The sequence below is a fragment of the Ipomoea nil genome, unplaced genomic scaffold, assembly GCF_001879475.1.
Source record: "Ipomoea nil cultivar Tokyo-kokei standard unplaced genomic scaffold, Asagao_1.1 scaffold2036, whole genome shotgun sequence".
In the NCBI taxonomy this organism is placed as follows: Eukaryota; Viridiplantae; Streptophyta; class Magnoliopsida; order Solanales; family Convolvulaceae; genus Ipomoea; species Ipomoea nil.
Genome location: NW_017618464.1, coordinates 5,289,984 through 5,305,153, shown reverse-complemented (window position 1 = coordinate 5,305,153; position 15,170 = coordinate 5,289,984). Strand labels below are relative to the sequence as shown.

General features: G+C 37.9%; 1 protein-coding gene across 1 annotated transcript; it reads left to right on the top strand.

Moving 5' to 3' along the window:
• The first annotated feature begins 6,255 nt into the window (after positions 1-6,255).
• On the top strand, positions 6,256-15,136 carry LOC109148067 (ABC transporter B family member 20-like). Its single transcript, XM_019295820.1, has 11 exons — positions 6,256-7,178; positions 9,281-9,335; positions 9,445-9,620; positions 9,806-10,006; positions 10,399-10,658; positions 10,746-11,056; positions 11,175-11,395; positions 11,486-11,826; positions 12,065-12,852; positions 13,005-13,246; positions 13,537-15,136. Exons 1-11 carry the CDS (start codon positions 6,804-6,806, stop codon positions 14,764-14,766), a joined length of 4,200 nt encoding a protein of 1,399 aa, XP_019151365.1. The 5' UTR covers positions 6,256-6,803; the 3' UTR covers positions 14,767-15,136.
• The last annotated feature ends 34 nt before the right edge of the window (positions 15,137-15,170 follow it).

Sequence of the window (15,170 nt, the reverse complement as noted above, 5' to 3'; positions counted from 1 at the left end):
CACCTGTCGGCTGCCTGCCGGAGATCATCACATCAATATCAAGAACCTCTTTTCAACATCAAGATCATCAAGATTATCAAGAATACCCATAAATCATCTTATCAATCATCAAGAATATATCACAAATAGCATAGAGGAATTAATCAAGATACAAGCATATAGAAGGAGGCCAAGGAAAGAGATTATAGCGAAGAAAATAGGTTTTGTTGAGACATGGGTTACCTCTTAGCCTTAATTAATCCTCCCTTGGCTATTAAGGTTCTTCCCTAAGATTTCCATCCGTTTGATCTCCCTAGGCTTGGTGTGGGGGAGTCCCTTGGAAATTCTTGTGTGGTGATATCTATTGTGGTGGGACTCTAGGTGCCTCCTATGTCCTTATATATATATATATATATATATATATATATATATATATATATATATATATATATATATATATATATATATATATATATATATATATATATCTAGGAGTCCTAATTAGGGCCTGAATGGTATGAGTTTACTAATTCTATTCCTTATAGGACTAAGGGCTTGGTTTAGGGTCCATGGTCCATGGTGGACCATATTAATTAATTAAAGGGAATCCTAACCAAATTAAATCCTTTTAATTATTATTAACGAGATTAATTAAATAATTAATTCGGGATTAAAGGCCGTAACACGGGGTGTTACACTCCCCCCCCCCCCCTTTACAAGAAGCTTTGTCCCCGAAGCTTAGAAATCATTTTGGGGTAAAGAACCCGAATTAGGAGGGTAAGATCTATGTATCTTTTTCTAAAGATGAAATCTTTATGGTCTTTGGTGTGTTCTTGAAGTTGGTGTTGAAGGAAAACCTTGTTAGGAGCTTTAAAAGGTGTAATAAGTGAAGGTTTAGACTACAAGAGGTAACCCATGCTTTACAAAATCTATTTTACTTACATATATGATGATTTCTTGGATTCTACATGTGATTTTTGCTATGAAATGTGAGTGTTGATGCATTGTCTTATGAAAATGCATATCTAGAGCTTGTTATTAGGGTTCTTGTATGTCATTGCTTGGCTATTCCTTTGATTCAAGTTATATTGTTGTATTTTGTGAGATTTTGGGTGTTTTGGACTTGAATTTGAGCTTGGTGTTGAAAATCCCCGAAGGGATATTTTTGGTACAGGGTTGTGTACCCGCAGGCGGAACGGCGGGTAGGGGTCCACCCGCCGCCCCACCCGCGGGGTACGTGTGTTGTGGAACAAGGTTCCCGCGTGCGGAACCACGGGTGGGGGTCCACCCGTGGCCCCACCCGTGGGGTACAATGGTGTTTGTGTGAGGATTTATTCCCCTTGATTCTTTTGACTCGGTATTTGATGTTTTGACTTCCCGATGTTCTTTGGTGGAACTATTTGAGTGTCTTCTTGATATTTAGTATGTCTAGAACTATGTGGTAAGATTCCATGTAGGTTTTGGTGTCTTGAATCGTGCTAAGTGTTCAACCTTGTGATTCGTTGAACCATGATGAGTCTTGTATGTTCTTCGGAACTATGTTTTGTTTACCCGTTTGATAAGCATGCTAGTTCGGTGTTGAAATGCTAGCGTGTGTGGTTTGTTCTTTCCTATTGTGGGTGATGACTTGTGTTGATCATCGTTGTTGTCGGATTGTGATCATTTCCTTGTTGAGTATGGTTTCATATCTTCGTTGTAATCCGTTGATTTATTCCTATTATGGTGTGGTGTGTGTGGCTGTACCTGGATTGCACGATTAATGGTATGGGACATTAGTCACCAAGGTACGGCAGTGGTCCTCGTGGTGGCCATGACGTGATTATGGAGTTATGAACTGGGCTATAGGCTCATATGTGTGGGGTGGCTTCAGGCCGTGTGAATTGAACGGTACCTTCTTGTACTATGAAATCGGTGGTTGTTGATTTGGTGGGTATAGGTGGGGAACGACGGTTCCCGGAGGCATAAGGTTGGACTTGTATGTACAGGGGTCTTGGAGGTAATGGTTGGAACTAGCTATAAGGTTGGAGGTAGTCATAAGGTCGGAACCGGGCATAAGGATGGATTGTGGAAATTGTGACATGTGTTGTCACGATGGCATGTGTTGCCAATATGTGGATGTTTATCCTTATCTGTTGAGTATGTCGAGTGGTATTCTACTTTGTGATCAGTAGAATACACCTCGAGTTGTACTTGTTGTTGTTGTTGTTGTCTTTGCCTTGATGATTTCTGCTTTGTGATCAGTAGATTTCATCTTGTGCGTGTTGAGTGTTCTATTGTTGTTCGTGTCTTTATGTTGCCTTTGGATGTTGATTCCCGTGTCTTGATTGAGAGTGAAATAGAGTCTTTGCAGTCGACTTCTCTCTTGATGATTTTGAACTGAAATATATATTGTATCCCGTTTCGAAAATGATTTTGTATTAACTATCTATATATATGATATTGACGCGTATTGATGGGTTACCAGCAATATTCGCTGACCCGGTGTCGTCTCATTTATTTATGTGCTTTTCAGGTCCCGAGTAGTGGCAAGCGCGATAGTGATGGCTAGTTTAGTCTCCCAGACCGTGTTAGATGTGTTTTGGGCCTGTGTGCCCCTTATGTTAAACAATGTTTTAGATTGTTGACAGTAGTTTTGCCTGTGCGTTCACTATGGTGTGAGCGTGGCATAGCACTCCCTTTTTCTGGCTTAATATATATTTAGACTTCCGCTGTGTTTTGTTTATGATTGTGGTTAGATTGTCTTGCATATTTAAGTTTTAAATTGCATGAAAATCGGGGGGTGTTACATTAGGCTTTTAGTTGAGATGGACCACATGTTTCAATTTGGTATCAGAGCCAGACCAAAGGTCATGGATTCGAATCTCAGCGCCACCCATAAACGACTACGGTACATGTGTTACTTGTAACCCACCGCACCACCCATAAACGACTACGGTCCATGTGTTGCTTGTAACCCACCGCACACGTGAGGGGGCGTGTCATGGGTTCGAATCTCAGCGCCACCCATAAACGACTACGGTCCATGTGTTGCTTGTAACCCACCGCACACGTGAGGGGGCGTGTTGAGCATATAACCATTAATGTGAAATCCAACTATCAGCTTAGGCTTTTAGTTGAGTTCAATTTGGTATCAGAGCCGGTATCAGAGCCAGACCAAAGGTCATGAGTTCAGCGCCACCCATAAACGACTACGGTCCACGTGTTGAGCCAGACCAAAGGTCATGAGTTCAGCGCCACCCATAAACGACTACGGTCCACGTGTTGCCTGACACGTGAGGGGGCGCTTTTAGTTGAGATGGACCACATGGTTCAACGGTCCACGTGTTGAGCCAGACCAAAGGTCATGAGTTCAGCGCCACCCATAAACGACTACGGTCCACGTGTTGCCTGACACGTGAGGGGGCGCTTTTAGTTGAGATGGACCACATGGTTCAATTTGGTCTCAGAGCCTGACCAAAGGTCATGAGTTCAAATTTCAGCACCACCCATAAACGACTACGGTCCACATGTTGCTTGGAACCCATCGCACACGTGAGGGGGCGTGTTGAGCATATAGCCATTAATGTGCAATCCAACTATCAGCTTAGACTTTTAGTTGAGATGGACCACATGCTTTAATTTGGTATCAGAGCTAGACCAAAGCTCATGGGTTCGAATCTCGCGACTGCACTACTTAGTTCTGTCTGTTGTATCTATCAATTAAGATGCTTAATTATATAATTTCAAACTTTCTATCAATTAAGATGCTTAATTATACAATTTCAAACTTGTTAATATCAAATAGAAGTTACGTTTTGACTGTCCATCACTTTTATACACTCTGCTATGGTACATTGGTAAGATTTATGTGAATAACATAAATTAGGCCTTGTAGCTCGAACCATTTCGTCACTGTTCTAGAAATATGGCTGTATAGAATATCATGTAAGTTGTTGCTTGTTTATGTTAATGTATGTTGTTTTAGTTTTGGTGTTAGTTGAATGCGAATGTTAGGAATAGTTTTCATTGTCTAAGAAAATTGTTACCTAAGTCGAGTTGAATCAGACTTAATATGTGAGAATGAATATAATGATGGAAGTAGATTCAGCAGAGCTTGAATATCCGTTTATCTTATGCCAGCTGCTGCCTCAACTGTGAGTTTGAAGCTTCTGATCGACTCAAAGGCCAGAAGAGTGTTGTTCGCCGAAGCTGACAAATCATTTGTGGATTTCTTGTTCCACCTCTTGTTGTATCCGCTAGGCTCCGTCATCAAGCTTGTAAGCGAGAACTCCATGGTCGGATCCCTTGGAAATCTCTACGGCAGCATCCGAAATCTCAGCGACACGTACCTCCAACCCGATGCAAACAAAGACATCCTTCTTAACCCAAAAGTGCCGCTAATTCTCTCTTCCGATGTTCCCCTCCTTCCCGGTGACGTTTCCGATACCAGGACGGTTTACACCTGTACTACGGGCTGCGCATACTACTCTGATGACTCGGAATCCATTTGTCCCAAGTGTAATGCGCTCACCATAAAGTGCCTGATGAAGTATGTTGCTCCGGTAAAGACAACGACGACGGGGGATCTACTCTGGATGGAATTAGTAGTGGGTTTGTGAAGGGTGTTGTGACGTATATGGTGATGGATGATTTGAAGGTGATGCCGCACTCCACCATTTCTACCATCAATGTTCTGAATCAGTACGTTATTAAGGACTTCGGATCCCTCGAGGTCAAGGATGTTCATTTGGGTGTTGATGAGGTATATATTCTTTCCAAATGCTGATGATGTTTTCTTTTCTTGTTTTTGTTTTTTCGGGTACGAATCTGACGAGTAAATCCTGTTACTCTAGTCGGTAAAGCCTTAAACTCTAGCAGACAATAGCCCATAGCTCAAAGTCTCAAACAAAAAATGTTAGGATTTGAACTTGTGACCTTATGGTTATAGGCAAAGCCTTATGATTCTAGATGACAAATGACAACCAGGGGTAGCCTATAATTAACATTTTATTTTGATAATACAGACAATTAAATAATTTTGATCTTTAATTAGTTTGTGTTGTTTTTATTGTTATTGGTTGACAGGGACTGAAGGTGTTGAAGGCTACTCTGCAGACTAAATCCGTTCTCACAACTGTCTTCCTCCCCTAGCCAATTGCCAACCCGATCCACTGCAACTTCCATGTTCTGGCTTCTACCATGCATCATTTGACATTGATTGTCTTCATCTTAAATGATATGTCAAGGATACGTGTGTCTGTCACTTCATGTGTTTGAATTGTTCTCTATAGCAGCATTAACTTCACTCAATTTAAATACCAAGCGACATATACCCTTATGGTGCATTGCCTATGAATGGAATGGATAGTTCAATTTTTTATTTTTTATTTTTTATTTTTTAAATTCTTTTCAGTTCAGCCAACATCATTATTACATCTTGTAGTCTTGTACTCAAAAATATTAAAAATAACATGGTTTAAAAATGTGAATTTGATACTTTTATTAAAAGTCATTTTAATTATTAAATATTTAATTTTAATGTTTAAACTAAAATTTTAATTAATTGTAAAGTTGTACTTGAACTCTTTAGGCTTTAATATTTAATTTTTAGATAGAAAATCACGTTTTACTTGCTCAATAATATTTTTTTGAGTCTATATTATATCTATTATTGATAAGGTAAGTGTTTGTAATATCCATACTGTTATAAAGTATATTAGTATTTTATATGTGCGATACACAAAAATATATGTTTAATTTTTTTTTTTAAATAATAGTGCGTGTGTATATATTTATTTATTTATAGTTGTAGAATTTATATTATATTATTGAAGTAAGAATTTTAGAAATGATAAATTATTAAATATAATTATAGTAACATTTAATTAAAATCTAAATAAAATTAAATTTACCATTGATGAATGTAAAGAAAATAAAATTCGTGTATTCATTTGGATGTTATAATAATGTGAAAAGATAATAGAAGTTATAACTTTATGAATATTTTTGTCTAAAAAATTATGCAGTACAATTTTTATAGTATAATGTATAAAAATTTTAACAGAAAAATGAACATAAATCAGTGATATAACAAGAATTGAGATTTATTATATTTTTAAATTTAAATAATATAATAATCTTTGAATTTAAATTGAATAGTCATCATACTGGTACCGTTCGTCCATTCTTATCATATGCGGCGGATTGGTATACTTTCTTTTATTTGAAGGGAAAAAGAAAAAGGAAAAAAAGAGCTTTATTACATGCTACGAGTGAAATAACAGAAAAGCCCTTGGGATATTCAGTGTAAACCACAGCTGTATATCACTTGTCAGCTAAAAAGCACTTTTTTCCAAGCTCGAGAGCTCCGATGACCGATGTCTATTCCAGGGAAGAAACGGCGTCGTTCGGTTACCGTTTATAAACCAAACGTTCCATAACAGTAACAAGCAGCAGAATCTTGTGTGTTACCGGGTCAACTCAACTCCCTCCCCCTCCGCCATTTTTGACTGAGTCAATCTCGCTCCCTCCCCACCGCTCCGAGTCGACTCAGTTATGCTATTTCTTATTACATTATACATACCAAATTTGTTTACGGTATGCGGTGTTGAAACAGCGACACATCATAGTTCAGCTCATTTCAGCTTCAAACGCATAGGATCTGAATCAAATCCGTGTTCGAGTTCCACTTCACTACTTCAGCAGTTGGATAGTCCGAAAATGCCGGCTTATCTAGGGTTTTGAAGCAGCGGTTTAGCCAGGGTTTTTGAATTTTTGTTTTTGTTTTTTGATTTGTGATATATCTCAGTTGTACAGTTAGTGTTTGTGCTTGCGAAGAGCCGAAGATGATGGTATCGAGGGGATTGTTTGGGTGGTCGCCGCCGCACATACAACCGTTGACTCCTGTGTCGGAGGTTTCGGAGCCGCCGGAGTCTCCGTCCCCGTACATGGACAATGGCGGCGATGTGCTCCCGCCTGAGATGGAGGAGGAGATTGAGGATGAGGTTGAGGAGATCGAGCCACCGCCGGCTGCTGTGCCGTTCTCCAAGCTGTTTATTTGTGCTGATCGCCTGGATTGGTTTCTCATGGCGGTTGGATCACTTGCGGCAGCTGCCCACGGCACCGCGCTGGTAGTTTACTTGCATTACTTTGCAAAAATTATTCAGTTGCTCACGCACGGTTCAGAGCCCCCTGATAAGTTGTTCGACAGATTCACTGAGGTACCAATGATTCAGTTTAGTGCTTTCTCTCTCCCCCCACCCCGAACTAAATCTGAGTAAGCAATACCTCGGAGTATGTTACCTACTTATCTGTTATCTGACATTTCTTGCTATTTCGTGTAAGAATTGTAGAAAAGGTTGGGGCTTTCATTTCTACAGGAATTTCTAGGATTTAATTTTAGTAGCAAAATAAATGCCGAATAGATTTCTTGTTTCAAATTGTCCTTTTCTGGAATGGGTTAGCAATGATTAGGAAGTGGAAACTATATGTTTCATACTTTAACAAAGCTTCTGAGTTTAACTAAATTTGAAAAGCTGGAGGAAGATGTGAGTAGAGTTTAGCAGATGCAGAAGATCTTTAAATGATCTTGCTTCCATGCAATAGACATTTACCAATGTTTCAAAAGGATAGGATTTTGGTAGTGAGCTTTTGCTATGTAAATTGTTTGTGGGGAAATTAGGTCTGTTTCACGAATTATTTGTATATACTTGCTTTATTCTACTTTTATTATAATTAGAGCATCAGACATCACTGAGGGACATTGATGTTCTTTCACTTTTTGAACTACTGTCAGGTCTTTTATTTGTAGTTTTACACCCCGGGGTGGGGTGGTGGAGGTAGTGCTTCTTGAATCTATCAGATCTGCACCATTGTTGTCTTCTTAAGTATAGGTGTCAACTGGCTGTGATTGTGATTAATCATCCATGAGATTTGGTTTGTTTGGCTAGAGCTGGATCTAATTTGCTAATATGGTAGTTTACTTCACTTACTGTTGAACTTGAGCTGTGCCAGACTTTCTACCAACAATTATGCTGGTATAAATGTGTTTTCTAGTAGGGCCATTACTCTCCACTAAGAAAAACATTAAGGGCCACTTACGAACGAGAATTTTTTTTAGTTTTCGAGAACTAGAGAATGGAAAACAAAAAATATGTTTACTTGCATAGTCTTTCATTTTGAAAACTAGAGAACACTTCGTTCTTGTTCTCCAAATGGTTAATAAATCCTTCGCTTCCACCTACCTACCTATCTATCTACACCTACCACCACTTACCCACATCACCCTCATCCTTATCGTCTTTCGTATTTATCCAATACTATTACTACTTTCACCACTATCTTCTCTTAATTATCACTATCTTCTATCTTCTCTATTCTCATTTACTTATACCAACATAACTAGAGTTAGATATTATTCATGTTATTTGAATTAAAATTCGAAATCTCAATCGAGTTTTTAGATTTGGGGTGAACTCGATAGGTTATTGGTTTGGATGTTTTTAGTCATGTTATATCCGTATATTATGGTCAGGATATTGTATATTAAAATTTCATATATGTTAGACTCAAAAGTAAAAAATTATATATATTTCGCTCAAATCGAACATATTTGAAAATATTCTAAATATCGGGTATAAAAAATCATTTGAAATTTTGAATGTGTTATTTTTGTATTAAGTGAATTTGAAAAATAAGTGTTGGTAAACATGTTTTCTAAACTAAAAATGGAAAATGAAAATTGGAAAACAGGAAACAGAGATTTGTAAATAACATTCTTCAAATGTTTGTAATTGAAGAATTCTTTTCATGTTATTTTCGTTCTTTCTACCTATCCTACATTCCATTTTGTTGATCCATCCTTATTTCCTAAGACAAGAATGCCTATTGAAGCTAGTTATTGTTAAATATTAACAGCACCTGTTGTGAAATGATTCCAAGTGAAATCTTTCTTCGTTTCATACATTGCCTAATAAATTTCGTGGATTGGATGGCCCTAATTGAAAACTTTAGGGAGTAGGAAAACTTTTACTTTTTCATAGTATGTAAAAGGAAAGGAAACTTCTAAATAGAGTAGCATAAGTACCTCCGCTCTTTGTTGGCATCATTTTGCAATATTGACTAATGAAAAGATTATGAAGTAGATCTTAACCACCCGCTCACCCCGTCCTGTGAAAACAGAGCAAATAGATGAAAACTTAACTTTCTTCTTGGCTTGGTGATGTTCACATTCAATTTGATTCACCTATGCATTTCCTTCTTATTTTCTTAATTCCTTTGATTATTCTGGTTTTGTAATTTGTGCATAATTTTTATCATACAGCTTTCTTTGACCATTGTTTATATTGCTGCTGGAGTTTTTGTTGCTGGTTGGATAGGTAAGCTAAATTTTAGGTTTTGTGGTCTGTTCTGTCATATTGTTTTTCAACCAAAAGGGCAATTTTAATTATAAGTGATTCTAATTGGTCTCTACTCTCTTTATGATAGAGGTATCATGTTGGATTCTTACTGGAGAACGACAGACTGCTGTAATAAGATCAAAATATGTTGAAGTATTACTGAACCAAGACATGAGCTTTTTTGATACCTATGGAAACAATGGTGATATTGTGAGCCAAGTATTAAGTGATGTGCTGCTTATTCAATCAGCTCTTAGTGAAAAAGTATGCTCAACTTCATTAGTGTCTTGTTCCTGTAATTCATTTTTTTCTGACTTGGTTTCTTTATGATAATATGCTTTCTGACTTGATTTTTTTTTTTTTTTTTTTAAATTTATTTTATTTTAATTTTTTTTATTTTATGGCCTGCTTTAGTTTGCAAGTTTCTTATATTGTCTCCATTGTTACAGGTGGGGAACTATATCCACAATATGGCCACATTTTTCAGTGGTCTTGTGATTGGATTTGTTAACTGTTGGCAAATTGCACTCATAACTTTAGGTACTGGTCCGTTCATTGTTGCAGCAGGAGGAATATCAAATATATTTTTACACAGACTTGCAGAGAACATCCAAGATGCATATGCAGAAGCTGCTAGTATTGCAGAGCAGGTGAGATGTTATAGAAACTATAAAGTATATATTTAAATGATTGATTCTCTTTTTATAATGTTTACCGAAGTCTAATTAATGAATGATAAAGGATAAGGATTCTGATTTCTTATTTAAATGATACTAAACATGTGTTTTGTCTTCATATTCTGTATGTGTGCTCATTCTTAGAGGTTAAAAGAATTTTCTTATGGTATAGAGGGCTAGTCTTTCTGAATTAGAGTTCCATACTGTACACTTAGTGTGTTCACTTATCAATAATTTTTGTTTTACTAATGAGAAGTATTATGCAGCATAGATATCCAAAATTCAAAGTATGGCATGAAAGTTTGTATTTTGTACTTTGTATTGCTGAAAAACCTGAATGTGGAAATTCCATTACGTATTTGCAGGCAGTCTCTTATATTAGGACATTATATGCATTCACAAATGAAACATTGGCAAAATATTCATATGCATTATCTCTGCAAGCTTCATTGAGGTATGGTATACTGATAAGTCTGGTCCAAGGACTTGGACTTGGTTTTACATATGGGCTTGCAATTTGTTCCTGTGCATTGCAACTGTGGGTTGGAAGAATCCTGGTCATTAATGGGAAAGCTCATGGTGGTGAAATTGTTACGGCCCTTTTTGCTGTTATGTTAAGTGGCCTGTAAGTACCTCTTTAATTCTTGTTGTCATTGGGGTTTCTATATGTCTTTTACATAACTATTTTAAATATAATGATGTTCTGTTACAGTGGGCTAAATCAGGCAGCAACGAACTTCTATTCATTTGAACAAGGAAGAATTGCCGCATACAGACTTTTCGAGATGATAAGCCGTTCATCCTCCAGTGTTAATAATGACGGAATTACCCTTGCTTCTGTGCAAGGAAATATTGAGTTCCGAAATGTGTACTTTAGTTATCTCTCTCGTCCTGAAATTCCTATCTTGAGTGGATTTTACCTCAGTGTGCCATCAAAGAAGGCTGTTGCACTTGTTGGCAGAAATGGGTCTGGCAAAAGTAGTATCATTCCACTTATGGAGCGGTTTTATGATCCTACATTAGGTATTATTATGATTTTGATTCCTTATTCAGTCAATGATGTATAATTCCTTCCAATTTTTCCTTGTTTTCTCCTAAACCATGGCTTCTTTTCTTTTCTAAATACTTCCATTTTTTGCAGGAGAAGTCCTTTTAGATGGGGAAAATATAAAAAATCTAAAGCTGGAATGGCTCAGAAACCAAATTGGTTTAGTAACCCAGGAGCCTGCCTTGTTAAGTTTGAGCATCAGAGATAATATTGCATATGGACGCGATGCTACTTTTGATCAAATTGAGGAAGCTGCTAAAATAGCTCATGCTCATACATTTATTAGCTCACTTGAGAGAGGATATGACACTCAGGTATGTGTAGAGGTGTATTCTCTTTTGGATTCTGCCAAGTGGCCTTAGTTATTACATTTTGTTATTTTGTAAAATTCTTACCTCTTGTAGGTGGGCAGAGCTGGTCTAGCATTGACTGAAGAGCAAAAAATAAAGCTTTCTATTGCTAGGGCTGTTCTTTCCAATCCATCTATCCTTCTCCTTGATGAGGTTACTGGTGGACTTGATTTTGAAGCTGAAAGATCTGTTCAGGAAGCTCTGGATCTTCTCATGTTAGGCCGATCTACTATCATTATAGCAAGACGGCTTAGTCTAATCAGGAATGCTGACTACATTGCTGTAATGGAGGAAGGTCAACTGGTTGAAATGGGTACACATGATGAACTGATAACATTAGATGGCCTCTATGCTGAACTTCTTAAATGTGAAGAAGCTGCAAAACTTCCACGCAGGTGCCATATTTGTAGCTAATTCTTGTTATAATGATGATGAGATGTGCTGCTTGTACAATTTTTCATTTCACTGACACAAATTATTATGTTATCCTGTAAAGGATGATGAGATTCCTTGCTTTGATATGTTAATTCTTTTAGAAGGTGCATTGGTGCCCCCACCCACCATGTACGTTGCTTTTCCAGCATATTGCCATTGTAAATATTGATCATGCTTCCACTTGTTATCCTCTTTCAGGATGCCAATGAGAAATTACAAGGAGATTGCAGCTTTCCAAATTGAAGATTCTTCAGCAAGTCACAGTGTCCAAGAACCTTCATCCCCTAGAATGATCAAGTCACCATCTCTTCAAAGGACTTCTGTGCTCCATACATTTCGAACTTCTGATGCTACATTTAATTCACTAGAATCTCCCCACAATCTGAGTCCTCCACCAGAGCTGATGGTTGAAAATGGCATGACCTTAGATGGAACAACTAAGGAGCCATCTATAAAAAGGCAGGATAGTTTTGAAATGAAACTCCCAGAGTTACCTAAGATTGATGTTCATTCTGCACATCGTCTAAAGTCCAGTTCTGACCCTGAATCACCTGTCTCTCCACTCTTGACATCTGATCCAAAAAACGAACGTTCTCATTCACAGACCTTTAGTCGACCACATAATGAGTTTTATGATGCACCTCTGAATACGAGAGAAACAAAGGACACACAACATCGAGAGCCACCATCATGCTGGAGGCTTGTTGAACTTAGCCTTGCCGAGTGGCTTTATGCTGTTTTAGGGAGCACAGGCGCTGCAGTATTTGGTTCTTTTAATCCTCTGCTTGCTTATGTCATTGCACTTATTGTAACAGCATATTATAGAATCGATGATGAACATCATTTAGAACGTGAAGTAGACAAGTGGTGCTTAATCATTGCCGGCATGGGAATTGTGACGGTAGTTGCCAACTTTTTGCAGCACTTTTATTTTGGTATAATGGGAGAGAAAATGACGGAACGTGTTAGGAGGATGATGTTTTCAGGTAATGCTTATATTGTTTCTTTTACCCTTCTTAAAGATGAACAAACTGTGTTTTTGGTTTCTTGGTACTTGGTAGTGTTTTTGGCTCTGTTGTATGAATGCTTTCTGGTTTTCTATTTGCCTAATTGCTCCCTCCCATCCTCTCTCTAACAGCAATGCTTCGAAATGAAGTTGGATGGTTTGATGAAGAGGAAAATAGTGCAGATAACCTGTCTATGCGATTGGCAAATGATGCTACCTTTGTCCGTGCTGCTTTCAGCAATCGCCTTTCCATTTTAATTCAAGACGGTGCAGCTGTGGTTGTTGCTGTTCTTATTGGGATGATTCTGCAGTGGCGGTTGGCACTCGTAGCGTTAGCTACTCTTCCAGTTCTCGTCATTTCAGCAATAGCACAGGTTTGTTTCAATTCCAAAGGCATTGCAATGCATATGTAATGCTACAATGAAAAACATCCTAAGCAATTCATGTAAAAATCAGTTCTAATATTAATGAATCAATTCATTGACATGGTTGATGAAATATAGGACAACTTTGATGAACTTGAAAATCTTCTTCCTGCAGATCTAATTCTTTTATATGCTCTATATTCTATTTCACAATAATTTGAAAATAACTTTTACTATTTATTACTTTCAATGTGGATTTTTGAATGAAATCCTGACTTTGATGAACTTGAAACTCACAGAAACTGTGGCTTGCTGGATTTTCAAAGGGAATTCAGGAGATGCATAGGAAGGCATCTCTAGTCCTTGAGGATGCTGTTAGAAATATCTACACAGTTGTAGCATTTTGTGCTGGAAATAAGGTCATGGAGCTCTATAGAATGCAACTGCGGAAGATATTCAAGAAGAGTTTCCTCCATGGAATGGCCATTGGTTTTGGTTTTGGATTTTCACAATTTCTCCTTTTTGGTTGCAATGCTCTTCTCCTTTGGTACATTGCACTTTCTGTGAAAAGGGGGCATGTGAATCTGCATACAGCTCTCAAAGAATACATGGTATTTTCTTTTGCAACTTTTGCTCTTGTAGAGCCTTTTGGTTTGGCTCCCTATATCCTGAAAAGAAGAAAATCTCTAACATCAGTTTTTGAGATAATTGACCGGGTACCACGAATTGAGCCAGATGATGACTCAGCCCTGAAACCTCCTAATGTTTATGGTAGCATCGAGTTAAAAAGTGTTGATTTCTCTTATCCAACCAGGCCAGAAATCTTGGTTTTGAGCAATTTCAGCCTTAAAGTCAATGGAGGGCAAACTGTGGCAGTGGTGGGTGTTTCAGGCTCTGGAAAGAGTACTATAATATCTCTGCTACAGAGATTCTATGATCCAATTGCTGGTCAGGTTTTACTAGATAGCCGAGATTTAAAATCATACAACTTGCGGTGGTTGAGAAACCACTTAGGTCTTGTCCAACAGGAACCAATTGTATTCTCAACTACCATCAGGGAAAACATAATATATGCGAGGCACAATGCAAGTGAAGCTGAAATGAAAGAGGCAGCTAGAATAGCAAATGCTCATCATTTCATTAGCAGCTTGCCTCATGGTTATGATACTCATGTTGGGATGCGGGGTGTAGATCTAACTCCAGGACAGAAACAAAGAATCGTAATAGCTCGTGTTGTTTTGAAGAATGCACCCATTTTATTGTTGGACGAAGCAAGCTCATCTATTGAATCTGAGTCAAGCAGGGTGGTTCAGGAGGCTCTTGATACTCTGATTATGGGAAACAAGACAACCATCCTTATTGCCCACCGTGCAGCAATGATGAGGCATGTTGACAACATTGTTGTTCTAAATGGTGGGCGGATTGTGGAAGAAGGATCCCACGACTCACTGATGGCAAAAAACGGTTTGTATGTCCGCTTGATGCAACCTCACTTCGGGAAAGGATTGCGTCAGCATAGACTCATTTAAGTTGGATTGTAAATGGTCTTTAGCAATAGTGATGGGTTTCTTCCACGCCTCTACCAAAGCCTCACTTTCTTTAAAGTGCTGGAGTCCTCAAAAGCTTTAAGACAGTCCCCTTGGACTGGGTGTATAACAAAAATGACAAAGCTCTCTGGCACCTGCTTCAGTGTCGTGATTGTGATTTGCTCAAAGGTATGAAAACTGGGGTTAAGAAGAGGATTTTGTATCAATTAGTTAGCTCACTTAAAGTAGAAATTCAGGATTAGAATCATATTCTTTTGGAGGCAGGAATTGAGTCCCAGACTAGGAACTGAATCCCTGTCTCTTTGAATGGTATATTGATTTGTTAATTACAGAATGGATCTAGCTTCTCTTATTCCATTTTCTCCATCTTTCATTTTGGGTGTGCT